The 16,005-nt window shown below is 41.6% G+C and overlaps 1 protein-coding gene across 2 annotated transcripts in view; it reads left to right on the forward strand.

Moving 5' to 3' along the window:
- The window catches only part of REPS2 (RALBP1 associated Eps domain containing 2), a 94,616-nt gene extending 79,917 nt beyond the window's left edge, over positions 1–14,699 (forward strand). Inside the window, exons 15-18 of one of the 2 annotated variants that reach the window (XM_014875844.2) lie at positions 3,997–4,080; positions 6,643–6,788; positions 8,890–8,995; positions 9,583–14,699. In XM_014875844.2, the coding sequence (XP_014731330.1) occupies positions 3,997–4,080; positions 6,643–6,788; positions 8,890–8,995; positions 9,583–9,651 (405 nt within the window). In that variant the 3' untranslated portion in view covers positions 9,652–14,699. The remainder of the gene's footprint in view (positions 1–3,996; positions 4,081–6,642; positions 6,789–8,889; positions 8,996–9,582) is intronic. The other variant, XM_088160232.1, reaches the window with a different exon arrangement.
- The last annotated feature ends 1,306 nt before the right edge of the window (positions 14,700–16,005 follow it).

A 16,005-nucleotide genomic window follows, 5' to 3' on the forward strand; every position in this document is an offset into this window, starting at 1 on the left:
AGGGAGGTGGTGGAGTCACCATCCCTGGATGTGTTTAAAAAAAGACTGGATGTGGCACTCGGTGCCGTGGTCTAGTTGAGGTGTTAGGGCGTGGGTTGGATCTGGAAGGTCTCTTCCAACCTAGTGATTCTGTTATTCAGGAGATTTGGAATAGAGCACTCTCTTGCTCTTTTCTCTGGTCTCTTACCCTGCTTCCCAAAATCAAGGTACCCATAGGCCTGGTCTGCAGACTCTGCAATGCACTATGAGCAGTGCAGGCAACCAGGATATTCTTTGCCCATCTCCTGTAACCCTCTATGTGTTCCCAGCCATCCCAGCCAGCAGAGCAGCATTCCCAGTGTCAGTAGTTTACTCCATTCTGAGGATGTGAGACACCTCCATCAAAGCACTTCTACACTACCATAAATGGAGTTTCTTTTGGAAGACCATTTGCATGATTTATAGTTAATAAACCAACAGTGAAGAATTTAAACCTAAAGATAATTGTGCCAAGATGTGTGAAAATTTTAATACATTTTTGTGATCAGAGGGGGATAGTTTATTGCCATGTTTCTGAATGAGTTGTGGGCAGACTATGCTAAGCATGGTGTTAAAATGATGAAGAACTAAAGAGAATTCACCTCAGTTGCTCCTGAACGATCTCCTTTTTGTTGTACTTCCCTAGAGGACCAGAGTACTGTTGAGCCAGCCTGTCTCTGCCCAATACCAGCAGGCTACAAATACCCCACATCCAAACCAGTGAAGGAAATCTGCGAAGAATCCTTCTGCCAAAAGAAAAAGCAGGACTTATTTTTCCTTTAAAATCTGCGTGGGAGCAATGTGGGGAAACATCAGCGTGCAGATGTATTCATAAAGCCTCTCAGAGAGGACTTTGTTGGGCTGGCTGCACAGCAAACCTTCTTCGCAGCCATGCACGATGCATGTGCCAGGCACTCAGAAGTGCAATGTCCCTGTGCCACTAGGTGGCAGTTTGGGGACACAGCAGTCACTTGGTTTGATTCATTATGCAGGAGCTGCATCACCAGAAATAGGGGTTTTTTTGGGTTTTGTAGTTTTTTGGGGGTTTTTTTGTTTGTTTTTTTTCTTTTTTTGGGGGGGGTTGGGAGGGGTTGTTTTGGTTTGGTTTTTGGTTGTTTGATATTTTTTTTTGTTTGTTTTGTTTTGTTTTGATTTTCTTCTGTCAGATGTAGCTATTTCTTTATTTGTACCAGCCCCTGCACCCTGGCTGCTGAACTCTGCCATCTCCACGTCCTGGCAGCAGGGAGCTGTGGCCAGCCCAGTGACCCAGCCACAGCCAGTGGGTAACACAACACAGCCCTGAGCATGGGCTGCAGGCTGCCCCTGACACACACATCACAGCACTCAGCTCCCAAGAAATGTCTTGTTCTCACAGATTTTGAAATCTTGCCCTTTTTGATGTTTTCACTGCCATCTATATTTGCTTTCACCGGAACACAAGGTTTACCCTTTCTTTCCCTTTTCAGTTCCCTTTGGTTTAAAACAGTATTCTCCTGCAATGAGACCATTTGAAAAAAAAAATAAAAGGAAAAAAGAGAGGGTGTTTCTGTAGAAGTTCGGGTTCTGGGTTTTTTTATATTTTTCTTCCCTCTCTAGGCCCCTTATCTGACAGTGATTTCGATTTTTCTGATTATTTGAAACTGACATCGTAGAATACCAATCTGTTCAGTTACTTCTACACTGTTTGAACATACTGGTTCTTCAAAAGCTTCATTTTTTATCTATACATAAATAACGTGGAGTTGGTAGTTTTGGTTTTTTTTCCTCTCCATTCTATGGAATAAGTTAATATATTCTTGCTTTTGATGCAAGTTTTAGTGTAGACTCCAACAAGAGTGTGAGCACCAGAAACTGCCTGCCTGGCCAGGTTAAGGCAGGTATCTAGTGCTCCTGCCACTAAAAGGTCATTAAAAGTTGTCTTTCCTGCACCCTGGCACTGTTCTGTGTTGAGCAGCAAAGCTGTACCACCATGAGCACTTTATAGTATGTGAATTGCATGCCTCTCTGAAGGGCTGGGTTTACTCTTGCTGTCCCTAAATGAAGGAATGGGTTGTCAAATTGATGTGGCCCAAACTTATTGTGTGGCTCTACTCATTTGAGCTTTGCCATCCCCAAATCATCCATTAAACCCTTGTGGACTTTGCCAGGCTACTGCTAGCAGTGCTTAGAGCCTTCGTTTCTTAAAAAGTGGCTGTAGAAATCAGGGAGGTTATGGGCTATTCAGCTTGATGATAAAGAAATGTTCTGTTGCATTCAATGGACTTTTAAAGGTCTTTGATTTTTATAGATACACAAAAAAAATTGCTTTTTTCCATTTCACTCTATTTGACTAGAAAACTACATTTAGGGAGGAAGCCCTTCATTATATAAAAAGCTTTTCAAAATTCAAGTCTAAACATCCGATAGTTATTAAAGTCTTAAAAAATTAAGATATTCATATTCAAATACTGGAAATATTACAGTATGAGGGGCTCTTTGGGGTATTTTTAACCATCAGTAATACTACAGATGTAGCACACTTAAAAAAGGGTGGGAGAGAAATCTGTCAGTCCGTCTCTCCCCTCTCTCCTGAGGAAATTCACATACGCTTTTAAAAAAATAATTTCAAAACTTCCTTCTCTCTGCATGTTTGATTACTGTATGGTTGGAGAAGAACAGTACCACAGAAATACATCTCCCATGCACTTTTTTGTACAGCTCTTATTGTGTCTGTTATGGAAGGAAGAAATAAAAATGGCATAGAAAAGTTCCTTCTTTTTTAAATATACAAAATTCAGTGCTTTCTGTTGCTTTTATTTAACTTACAGTTAGGCACTTGGAAACTTGTGACTGCTACAGAGCTTGGTGGCCCTATGCAGAAACCTCTTGGCAGCAGTGAGTTAGGTCCTTTGCTGTGCAACAAATTGTTATGATGGCTAAAATACTGGCCCCTTTAAAGACTGAGGTTTGCCTTGGGCTTGGTTTTAAGCACAGGCTTTCACCTGTGTAGAAACAAGGCTCGTTTGAGGAGGGAGCAGGATGGCAGGTTGCCCCTGCTGCCGGGGGCCACTGCCAGCCAGGCTCCAACTTGGCAGAAGCTGGGAAAGAGGAGAAGAGTCTGGCTGCCAGTGCCAAGTGGCCCCAGCCTCCTGCTCCCGCCTGCCTTGCCCATCTTGGAGAGTCAGCCCATACATTCTGGACAGAAAACAGCCACACCGTTTTTATAATATCGTGTTCACTGCTGTGCACCTGGGGACAGGCACTTCTAAATCCTGCCACCCTCCCCGGTGCTCTGCCCTGTCCTGGTGCAGGAAATCAAAGGGTGCAAAAAACTTTCATGAGAGGCAAAGCAAGGGGTTAACCCTGTGTTTTGATTTGATTCCCAGTCAGATATTTTGGGAATCAGGTGTTTGGTTTTGCAGATGTGTAGATCTGGGTGGTGAATTTTCAGGGTTTCTGTTTGAAATGTGAGAAGGGAGGAGGGAAGACTTGTCTGCTTTTTAGTGACTTGTGTTTTCAGTAACTTTGCTGGAATTTTTGGTATGATTCCGGCTTTGTCACTTTAGCCTCACAAACTTCAAAGACAGAGGCTTACTCCTATGGATTTTCATCAGTTTCAGGTGATAATAAGGTGACAGGGCATATCCAAGATTTTTCTAGCTTTTTTCCACTCTCTTAGTTTTTTGCAGAGTATTTAGGCCATAATAGTAATTCTTGAAAAAACTCTGGGTACTAGATTGTTTACATTCAGAGATATGGTTCCTAATGCTTCACTAAAAAAACTTTTCTCCCATTTTCTCAGCACAATAAAATGCAAGAATATGATTTCATTAAAAATCTGCGAAAGACTTATCCATTCATCCATCGCCCTAGATCTCACCCACTGTTGAATTGTTCAAGTAACTTTTCTTTTGTGTGTAACATTTCCTTTGATTGACTTTATTGTATGTGACTGCTAGTCATTTTCTGGGTGTAGCAATGACTGATTTGTTGTTGCAGACAGAGCAACCATCTGAGGTTGAATTACATCCTCAGATGAACAGACCCCCATCACAGGCAGAAGAAAACAGTTCAGCAAAAAAGGTGAGATCTGCACACATTGTACCATTATGGAGTGATTTGCCTTCATCAACAAATGTGGTTGTTTTAAGTTTAAGAGCAATTAAACAGATGGTTAGGGTTATGTTTTTACATGTTTACATTCTCTGGAGGTCAAGACACTGGAGAGAACTGTGATCATATGTGACATCAACTTGGATAAATCATTAAGAAACCTCTTAGTATGTACACATTGATGCACGTGCTTTGAGACAGGCAGCTTGCCATTTATTTCAAATCAATAGGGGCTTGTGGAGCCTTAGGGAAAACAAAAAAGAGTTTGGTTGTACTCTAGCCCTGTCTCACTGCAGTTCCTCCAAATTGTGATGCACTTCTTGGTTTCAGTTATTGAGGATTAGATTTTGATGTAAACACACCTGTTTGCTAGAGGTCAGGATCTGCCACTAAATGTGTGGCACATAGACTGGGAGAGATTTTCTCAAAATGTGCAGTTTCTAATGTGTTTTTGTATGAACCTTTCATTTATAAAAAGTAAGCACTAAAATTAAAATGGCACACTTCAAAGGGGCCTGCTTAGGGATGGAGTGGCCTTAGCAGTGGCTGTGAGTGTTTTCTCCTCCTGGTCCACCACCTGACCACCTCCTTCCACCAGCCTCACCCAGAGCAGGTTTGGATGGGGGGCAAATACAGATCCTCCCCATTCTGGCCCCTCCTGCAGCCAGAGGGCACCTGCAAGACATTTACTCAACCCAACCAAGAACTTTTGGCAGGTGCTGGATGTTCCTTGCCCAGGGAGCACCATCACACTTCTTAGTGCAACAGAGGTCACAGGCAAACATACGGTGTCATAATTTTCTGCCTGTGACAGGGCTTTTTGGGCAGTGTCCTTGTTCTGCTTGTGCTCATCATATGCTACTTCTAGCCTGGCCCTGGTTTTTCCTTGCTCTGCTTTGTAGCCTTGCTGGGGAAATGAAGTCCTTCTGGTCCATCTATTTCATGCTCACCCTCATCTCACGTGGTTCCCTAAAATGCAGTGAATCCCCAGGCTGTGGGAGGCAGGTGGTTGTTGCACTGCTGACCCACCTTGCAAAGCCTGGTGCAGCAGCAGCAGCCAAAGAGCCCCTGCCCAGGGATCTGCTTGGACATTGCATACAGTATTGTGTTTGAAAGGGAAGAGGGATTTATCCTGTGCATTTGGTAGGGTTTGGGTAGTTTAAGGTAGGCTGGGATGGTGTGTTTGGCATTACAGTTGTGGAAGGCATATGCAAATTCCTCCCTTGCTGTATGGGGTGTGTTTGCTGGGAGCTGTGCCTGTGCAGAAGATTTCAGAGCATGGCATTACCAGAGATCTGTGCAATCATGATGTGCTGACATTCTGATCGGAACATCTGACAGTATTTTTAGATTTTTTTTCAGTAATTACAGAACTGTTTTTTAATGTTTATACCTTTTTGCTTATAATTCAGATTATTTTAATAATTGCAACCCTTCTAATATGAATGATTGATGGTCTTGGTTACATTTTGTATCACTCATAGTAGTCTTTTCTTGTGAGTCAGGCTGCTTACTACAGTGTTGATTTTTTCCCTTGTAATTGCTTTGTCATTAAATGTTTCCCCATTAATTTGTTGGTTTTTTTATTAACATTTGGTGAAAACACAATAGTGAGGTAATCTAGCCCAGTAAAATGTGTGATAGTGAAATTTCATCTTTGATTATGTCTTTGTTGCTGAGAAAACCTGTCTCAAGTCAATTTAACTTTTTGAGTCCTAGCTTGTTATTCATGAAATGAGGCAGTAATAGTTATATCATTTGTAAAATAGATCTAATAATAAAATACACTGAAGAGGATACATTTATATTTATAATTTAAATCAGCTATAAGGTGGTAAAACTACTTCTCATTGCAAAAGAAAGGATGTCTTAATTTATAATAATGAAAACACTTCTTACCACTGAAGTCATAAAATCCAAGACACTGCTTTACCTAGAAAACCCAGACTATTTCTTTGATGTAACTTATCAAGAGAAATAGCTGGGCTTCTATACTTCATCATGTTAATTTTGCACAGATAATTTCATGTATTTGTATTTCAAAAGTGTATTCAATGTTGCTTCATGTAAGAGAGGAGGGGAGAAGGGAGAAGGCCTGACTGCCAGATGTGTGAGGCAGTAAGTTGGGATGCAAGTGAATGATTATTGATTCTTTCCAACTGAGCATAGTCAAAAATAAATCTTGCTCTGTTTTTAATGCTTTTGGGTCACCTGGGGGCTAGTACATGTGTTTATACCCCTCCCTCCACCTCCACCCAATGCACGCTAAGCTGTACAACCCAGTTGTGAGGAGTCTGTCATCCAGATGAAGGCAAAACTCCCTCTCATTCATGGAGGGATTGTAGGAGTTACTGTTCCTTTTTCAAAGTCAGAAATCTGAGAGGCTATTACCAAATTGGAATTATGCTCTGTATGTCTTTAAATTATGAAATCTTAACCAGCTGTCAGCAATTTATGTGTCACAAGTACCCTCCAGCCTAATGATGGGACACATATGGCCTGAGTTAACATTGCTGTGCTTTTTCCTTTCAGGAGGTTGTTCTTGCTCAACCACCCTCCAAACCTGCCCGCAGGAAGCTCCGCACCGAGGCACAGGGGCTGGAGACCCCCGAGCTTTCTCCCACTATAAATGTGACTTCTTCCCTGCCAGCAGTCAAGCCTCACCTCCCAGTCCAAAAGTAAAAACCTGTACCAAGCATGCCAAACTGCAACATGAGATCTGATGTAGCAGGGTTTGCTCTTTGTATAATTTTGTGCTTAATAGTTCTGCTTCTGAGAATGCTTCACAAGATAGAGGTCTCTGAAATCTGCATCAGTCTTCTCAAATGCAGACTAAGCCTGTAGTGACTGTCAGTGGTATTTGATAGGTAGATAACCTCTTCAAAGGTTCAGTACTTCAGTTCACTACTTCAGTACCTGGTAGACATGGCTGAGGAGCAAGCCTAGCTGTTCAGCCATCTCTAACACCAGCATCTCTAACACAACTTCTTTTATATGTGAGGGTGTGTGTTTCTGCTTTGCATGTCTTCTGGAATTTTGCTCCTTTGTGTGGACAGATATGACCAAATTAATGCCCAGGAAGCTGAGTCATGAAATGCTTGATGTTGGTCATATCTTTGTGGTATTTCTTCATTGCAAGGCATGTTGGAAATAGGCTTTCCACTGATGTGAGATGAGCCACAGACCACTTGCAGTCCATCTGATAATGGCCAAACCCAACATGTGTTGTTTGCTCTTGTAAATACAGCTGTCAAAGCTGTCAGCAACAAAGACTTGTAGGGATTTCACTCTATGTATGTTTAATAGTGGTGAAGAGGGGGCTGTACAAATGGTAAGCGAAGGCACTTGAAACCCTTTTGGTTCTGTGCATCTCCCTCAGCTGAAGCACTGTGCAAATATTATACCCCACCATCATCCAGGGCCTTGCAAAAGACATCTGATTCAGTCTGATACAAAATCAAGCTGCCCAAATCAATTGAGCGTTTCTTGCCAGACTCTTTATCAGTAGACTGAATCTGAGCTGCATAATTGGAGATTAGAATAAGTAATAAGACTCCTAGGATGCTCTTAAAGTACTATTTTGTGCTTTGGGAGTGCATATTCCATAGTGGTTCAAAGATAACAGCATTTGTTAACATCTCAATCCTGTCTTGTCTATATCTTTCCTAAAATGTTAAAATGGCCACAGACATATATTGTCCTGCTTTTATTTTTTTCCCTATCATTTATTACTTTATAGCCTGTGGAGAGTAGTTTGCAGGAAAACAGTGAAGTGGAAAACTGACAGTTCACTGGAAGATAACAGCATAAAGTCCTGTCGCTGTGCTGCGGGAAAGAGTCTATTGCAAAAATCAGTGTCATCAGCTCTGTTAAGAGAGAAGAGCTAATGGGGACTGTGTGCCACTGGACCATATTTAAATAGGGCATCTGTTTTAGATCAAATCTGGCATTAAAGAGCTCTTGTTTCCTCATGTAGAACTTTAAAATAATCTATTTGGAAAACAGACATTCAATCGGTATTTTCTATATTTTCTTTCTTTTTTTTGCTGTTATTATCTCTCTTGCTTTGAATAGGTTGGTCCTTATGTAAAGCTGTCTCTTTTTATACCTGTCTGCATATCTGTCATTTCCTCCAGATCAGTTACCACAGGCTATAAAGCAATAAAAATTCTTAATTAATAAAATAAGTTCTTAAAATAAAAAAGATACATCCTTTATTTTAGCAGCAAAAGAGCTGAGGGAAGTCAGTCAGTCATCTTCATGTTTGTGATGTCATATGGTTTTGGTGGAAATGACTGCTTTGAATAAAAGAAGCGTTAATTTTTGAAGTAAAGAAACATCATAATCAGCAAAACTCTGAGACAGAATTTTCATGCCAATGTCCTTCAGCATAGAAAAATTTTTGTATTTTCTGTTAACCACTTCTGACTCTTTAAACTCTACAAGTCTCTGAAAAGGAGTTAATGCAAAGATGCTGCAGTAAGCTCAGTTTTGCAGGGATCATTCCTAAGCTCAGTGAGAATGCAGTGATTTTGAAATAATTGAGACAGCATAAAGTATTTCTGTCATTCAGGTTAACAAGTTTGAAATATTCCACCTGATTCACCCATCTCATTACAGTGTTACATTTTTTTTCTCTTAAATGTGTAGTTTGTACCTTGTCTTTGAAGCATAGTCCAGGGTGCCAGTTTGCAGAGAGCAAAATGGGTGGCTGCTCTTCTGGCATCAGCCAGTGTTGAGACTCCTAATTGAACTGTCTTGTATTTATGTGTCTGGCAGACAGTCTTCCAAGCAGAAAAGGGCTATTCAGACTGCTATACGAAAAAACAAAGAAGCCAATGCTGTGCTCGCCAGGTTGAACAGTGAGCTCCAGCAGCAGCTGAAGGTAAGGAACACAGTGAAAATCAGAGACAAAGCTCCCTGCAATCTGCTAGGCGTCACCTCCAGCAGTATTGAAATCAGAACAAAATGTAGGACAGTAATTGAAATAAGCACAAAGATGAAAGCTTTTAATGAGAGCACATTGCCATCATTCCTTGGGTCAGGTCTTATTTGCTTCCATCTTCAGCAGGCCAATGCTCTTACCGGGGTTTTTCTGCAGGAAAAGACAGAGAAGTTTGTCTAAGTTCACAAAAGAGAAGAAAACTTAACTTGTCCTTCAAGTTGTATTGCTCTCTGGAAGCTTTCTGATGGAGCAGGGCTCTGCTGTTTTTATGGAGACCAGAAGACTTGATGGGCACTCCTCAAGCACATCTTGCACTGAGGCTTAGTGGGGTTCAAGTGCAGTCCCACTCTGGGGCTCTGAGCCTGCCCAAATGGGGAAGCAGACCCTGAGGAGTTGCAGCCCAGCTCCCACACTGGCAGGGAGCCCTTTCATAAGAACTCAGTGAGAGCCTGCCTGGCTGCCCTTTCCTGGAGCAGGGTGATGCATGTGAGCATCCCAAAAGTTCTGACACACCTCTCCTCCTGCAGGAGGTTCACAAGGAGCGCATTGCCTTGGAAACCCAGCTGGAGCAGCTACGTCCTGTCACCGTCCTGTGACTTCCTACACGGCTGTGCAGGAGCAGCAGCAGAGCAGTGTCCAGCAGCCCTGCAAGGACAGGAGTTCTGTGCAGCTGAGCAGGGTCTCTGCCAAGGCAGGGGGGAGGACTGGCTTTGCTGGCTCTCTCTTCACCCCATTACGCACATTTTGCCTTTGCAGGTGAGGAAGGTACAGAAAACAAATACCTGACTATGGAATATTTCTGAGTGGGGGTGCTTTGTCTTCTTTCCTCCCCCTTCCCAGCCTAATGTGTAAATGCAGTTTATCACTGAAATGAATAACCTGAGAGTATTTTATTTATGTAAAGAATTCCTGGTTTATATGCGTTTTGGCAGCACCTCCTGCCCTGATCATTAAGAGGTACAGCATTCCCGAATTCTTGCTTAAATTGAAAACTCATCCTCTGAGATGTGCTTCTGGATGTTACTGATTCGTGTAGGATTGTATCATTGTAGAGTACCTGTGGATTTAACATACCATAGGAATAGAACTTGCAAGATGTACAGAATCTTTATCCTCAATCACATGTCAAATAATTATTTTCTTAGTACTGTTTATTATGCAATCACGGATGTATTTTAATGTTAGAGAACTTGTATTTTATTAGTTGAAGTCATATAAGAGAACAGTAAAAAATACTAAAATATAATTATTTTGGAAATTAGGAAAAAAAATCTTTTTGAGCTACAGCTGTTTCTAATCACCAGTATTTGAGCACTTGCTTGCAACTACCAGTATCTCTGCATTCTTTTAGCATGTTTGAGATGGCTGGTGTATAGCTTTTTTCTTTTCTTTTTTTTTTTTCTTTAACCAACAATGTATTTCTTACAAGAGGTTAAAAATGCATTCAGGGCATTTTTATAAAAGCTATTCTATGTACATTTGTATTAGTCTGCTTTGTTGTCTTAATAGCTACTGATTTAAGGATGTGTACAAGAACTGTACTTCCAGAAGAGGGGAGATAGCAGAAGTGCTATGTATGAGGCTATAAAATGTGAGATGGAAGTAATTGCCTTTTACAGCAGGCTTTTGTTGAGGTTCCTTTGCACATCAGTGGAGATGCTGCTGATAGGAGAAAGCTGCTAATGGCCATCTATTTTCTAAACGAAGAAGCAAAGATTAATCTTTAACCTGCGTTTGATCCAGGGCCAGCTGAATTCCTTAGGGAGTTTTCCATGGATGCAGTGTTTGGTGGCTTTGGTGTCAGTTCTTACAGTGGAAGATGACTAATGAATGTTGCTGTATTTCTTGGAGCAATACTCTTGGATTGGGTGACTTCAGACATAATAATGCCAACCCTGCTCCCACCATGGGTGTGGTGTCCTTTACTGCAAGGAGATGTCACCTACCTGTTGTCCACCTTGAGCATGACCCTGCACGTGTCTCACTGGCCTGATTTAAGTGTATGTGGTCGCCGTGCAGCAATTTTGTCACCCTTGTGGGTGTGGTGCTTGCTCCCTGTGGCTGTAGGCTGGCCCTGGGGCTGAGAGGAAAGAGAAGCAGGTTTGAAGCAGCTGGGTAACCTCTCCTTGGGGTGTGTCATGGAATGGCTGCCATGGGCTATCAGAGGGCACTGGAGCAGCAAACAGTTTTGTTGAGAGATAAGCAAGGCATCACTGGGAGTGTTTAAAGTGTTTAAAGGAAACAGTCTACTTTTGCTGAAAGGAACGTGGAAGGGGGACATGAATCCAGAAGTCTGTGGGTGAAAATAAGCATTGGCAGAGTGCTGAAAGTCTGTTTTTGTAAGGCACTAGTTTTTATTCAACTAAAGATTACTGTGTCAACAAGCAACAACTGTTCTTCTGGATTTGGGACTTCTCTCATGTGGCTGTTGCATAGCTGGGGTCAGATGGTCATTCCTGGTCAGTGACAAAATGTGAGGAATGCAAGCTTTTCTGGGAATCTGCAAAAGAGCCACTGCCCTTTTGCTAATGGTGGTATTGCTGAGAACTTATCATCGTTTGTTTCATTTGTTCATAATACTACTGAGTCATTCCTGAGATTTAATGAGGTTAAGTGCTCGCCCTGTTTGCTTTTTAGTTCATACATTGTCATTTAGTTAATAAGACCTTACTATTTCATAGGAAATAATCGTATGGCACACTTGTTTTTTATGGGTGATTTTTTAAGGACAGCTTTTAAATTATTACAAAGAAGTGTGCACATTGCATTTTTAAGGCAGTGGAGGACTTTTCATGTTTGATAGGAACTTCCTTTGAAATAATCTCCCATTTTCCCCTGAGTTGTTCATGGAATAGATGCTGTTCAAGGGAAGAGTGGAAGAGTCTGCTTTATACTGTCTTTTTCACATGTCTCCCTTCTAAAATCCAGGAGTTTCTCTCATTCAGTGGAAATAATGATATTTGCTTAGCCAACAATGAAATACTTGCTTGGCTGTTACTTTACCACTGAATTAATAAATAAAAGCATTTAACAATACCTGCATTTTTAGCATTGCAATCAAATACCCCACTCAGCTTCAATTACTAGAATGTGAGTTGATTTGTATTCTTTTTGGTGAAATGTCAGCCATGATGATGGTACAATACTTCACACATCAGTAAAGTGAAATATTCAAGGAGAGGTGTTGATGTGTTATACATATGATGCAGGAGGTTACTCTTCTGTATCTCAATGCATTTATGATAGCCCATACAAAATGAAAAAATGTGTCTCTTCTTGGGAAGCTGTTAGCATTTTGAGGTGATGAGAAGGCATCAGGAAGCTATGACAGTGCTTCTGGCAGGTGCTCCATCCAGACATGCTCATGGCTACTGTTAACAGGCCCTGGCTGGTCCAAATTCACATCTCAATCCAGTATTACAGATTTTCTCCAAAATTAATTTTTTTTTAGAAGAATGTGGGTGAAGCAAAATCATAATTTCTTGCAGAAACCTTTACTTTCTCAAACTTTGGATGGGAGATACTCCTATGTCCAAATACCATTTGGTCAGAAAGGGAGACCTCACTGGCCTAATGTTCAGGGTACTTTCTTCAGTTACAGGTGAGTGATCAGCTTTAAGTCCCTGACATCCCTGACCCAAAACAGCAAGTAAGGTCTGCCTGCCCCAGGTGCCAGCCTGATGAAGGAGTGGGATCACATTCCCATGCATGAGCTCTCACTGTCCTCAGTTTGTGCTTTCTGTAGGTACTTGGGCAGAGCACAACATGCCCAGCAAGAGAGGATAAATGGAGCAGGAGCACACGTCCTTGCATCTGAGACAATGTGCTGACCATGAGCCTGGTGCTCCTTTTCAAGTCTTCAGGGGCAAGGAAATATTTTTGTCTGCAGAACAGGGCTAGGCAGAGCACATAAAGATCTTCCTCAGAGTGTGTGTGTGTAAATGTGCACTCATGTGTCTTCCTTTTGTTCATGTATTTCTTTATGGGTCTGTTAACATTTATATCACCTGACACCTGTATTTGCTTCAATCTATGGTAATTCCGTGGTGAAAAAAGAAAAATGCCCAGCTAAGTGTAGTGACTGATTGCCTTTGTAGATAAGCCATTTTTATTTGAGCCTTTCAAAATAAATAATGACCTGGTAATTAAGCAAGGCAAACAGTTTCCATTTCTGAGTCATTCCTTTATTGAACAAACTACCTGTGAACACACATTAATCCTTAAGGATCAATGTCCTTCTCCTAATTATTAATATTATACTAGGATGCAGTAGAAACATTACCAGCTCTTTCCAGAAAGCTCAGTTTGCTCTTCCAGAGAGTTCTGGTCATGTAGCAAAACTGTATTTAGTCAAGGCAGCCTGGTTACTGGTAAATTGCTGGATATACTGTCAAAGTCAAAATATTATCTTCAGACTGCATGGCAGTAGTTTTCCTGCTGTAACTTCCATATCCACATCAGGAAGAGGAATTCGTTTGGCTGTCATCCAGACAGTTCCAGCTTGACAGATGATCAGAGGACTGGAGCACCTCTCCTATGAAGACAGGCTGAGTTCAGGTTATTCAGCCTGGAGAAGAAAGGGCTCTGGAGAGACCTTATAGCACCTTTCAGTACCTAAAGGGACTACAAGAGAGCTGGAGAGAGACCTTTTATAAGAGCATGTAGTGATAGGACGAAGGGGAATGGCTTAAAACTGAAAGAAAGCAGGTTTGGATTAGATATAAAGAAGCAACTCTTTACTGTGAAGGTGGTGAGACACTAGAAGAGGTTGGCCAGAGAAATTGTGGCTGCCTTATCTCTTGAAATGTTTAGGGCCAGGGTGGATGGACCTTTGAGCAACCTGAATAGTGAAAGGTGTCCCTGTCCACAGCAGGGGGGTTGGAACTGGATGATCTTCCTGGTCCCTTCCAATCCAAACCAATCTCTTGATTCTACAACACTGCCAAGGTTAGCCAGCATAGGGTGGTGAGGCTGTGCATGGTAAATGGCCGCAGAGGTTGGGATTTGGAAACCTTCACAGGAAGCATTTAGGATGGGCATAATGTGAAAATTGCCTGTTGGTGATGCATAGGTTGCTTTCCTCACAGCTAAGCTTCCAAATCAGGAGGAAGAGATCCTGTAAAAGTTGCTAGCTGGGAAATGAGGGATGTCTGTTTTCCAGTACCATCAGTCTTTCAGTCTTCAGCATACACAGTCCTTGACAAGAAAATACATGGGTTCATGAAACCACATATTTTATTGACTAAAGAGTAAAATATTTTTTTCAGGAAAAAAGTAAATCTTAGTGATTTAGTATCTTTGAAAAGAGATTATGTATTTTGAAGCTTTTTTCAGCTATCTTGATATGTGCTATGAACATATGCATTATGTTTTACTCTGTTACTGATTTTTTGATATAAAAAAGTTGTATTGCAAGCATTATGGTTGTTAATCTAAAAAAATACCCCAAGGCTATTATATATTTGAATTTTAACTTATAAATTAGATAGCCAGATTTAAGTAATTTGTTTTCACAGCTGCAGACTGTCCTCGTGGTACGCTGCAAAATGTATAGTGTTCTATGCTATGTCCATCTAATTTTGGAAAATGTATGTGATATGAAGCTGGGTGCTACATTAAAATAAAAGCGTCCAATGAGTTCAAATTGCCTTGCTTTTGTGGTTTATTTAGGATGTTGATGGTACAGATCTGCCAGGAGACCAGAAAGTGTGACACCCCGTGGAAAAAATACCATGTGGAAATGGCTGACCTTCAGCTTTGAAAGATGAAATCACTTACATTGGGATTGTGTGTACACAATAGAGACAGGCTTATTTGAAGTGAAATCGTATTTCCTTAGGCTCCAGTTAAGTCAAAACTTCATCTTTGCTTTGTCAGGCCTTGCTTTGACAGAATTCAGACATAACTCCCTGATTTAGCCCAAAGAGGGACATTCTCACCACTGTGAAGGAAAAGCCATTCCCGGGCTCCAACAGACCCTTAGTCGGAGGGTGGCCAGGCAGGACCTGCGAGGGGACTCCAGGTGTTCCACCCAGCATCCCTGTGATCAGTGGGTTTGGTCCCTTGTCAGCTGCAAGAGCTGAAATTAAGCTGGGAAAAGGAAACCATTTGAATAGCTGCCCTTTGTGGGCAGGGAGCCAGAGGGGACAGCGTATTCTGCTCTTTAACTAGTGTGATTTTTAAGAATTATGTCACAGCTATCCAAAGAGCAGAGCTTTAAAAGAGGAAATAATGAGTGATAAATTAATTCTTCCAGCATTAAGCCATGACAAGGGATGTTTTATTGGCCTAAAAGTATGTCTCTGGTGCACGTGAGGCACAAGGCCAAGGCGTTAAAAACTTGTAAATATCCTGTGGGGAGCTATTCTCCATCAGCAGTGGGATGGATTTAGATGGCTCCTCCATTCTTAGTTTTTACAATTAGATGGTACTCTGGGGTGTCTTCATACAAATCTAGATTGGCTCTCTGTATTTAAATTCATGGTTCCAATAATCTTTCTTAAAAATTAAAAATGCGTCTTCCTGCTCCAGAGGAAAGTTCTTAGTTGAAATGGGAAACAAAAGAAGTAGGAGAAGCTTCAAAGGCCTTTCTTTCTCCTGTTTTTTAAGGTAGTGCTGCTTTACAAGACAGCGTGCTTCAGTGGGATGTTTACATGGATTTTGTATTAAAGCAGAATAAAGGAAAATTAACTTAGAAATGGAATCCCTAGGTATCTGTGGCAGAACCAGAGCTCCTTCACTTCATGGTCTCGTTGCTCCTTCTGTATTACAGTGCCCTCAAATGCACCTTGGAGCAGGAGGCCTTGGGGATGTGAGCTCCACTTGCAGCGGGCTCTTATGTCCCCAGTATCGCCTCAGTACCCACCCTTTTGGGCACACACCTGGAAGCAGTGGCATTAGCTGTGTCCCAGATGTGTTAGCTCAGTAGTCCCCCTACTACATGCTGAATC

The sequence above is a fragment of the Sturnus vulgaris genome, chromosome 2 (genome assembly GCF_052056855.1).
Source record: "Sturnus vulgaris isolate bStuVul1 chromosome 2, bStuVul1.hap1, whole genome shotgun sequence".
NCBI classification, from domain to species: Eukaryota; Metazoa; Chordata; class Aves; order Passeriformes; family Sturnidae; genus Sturnus; species Sturnus vulgaris.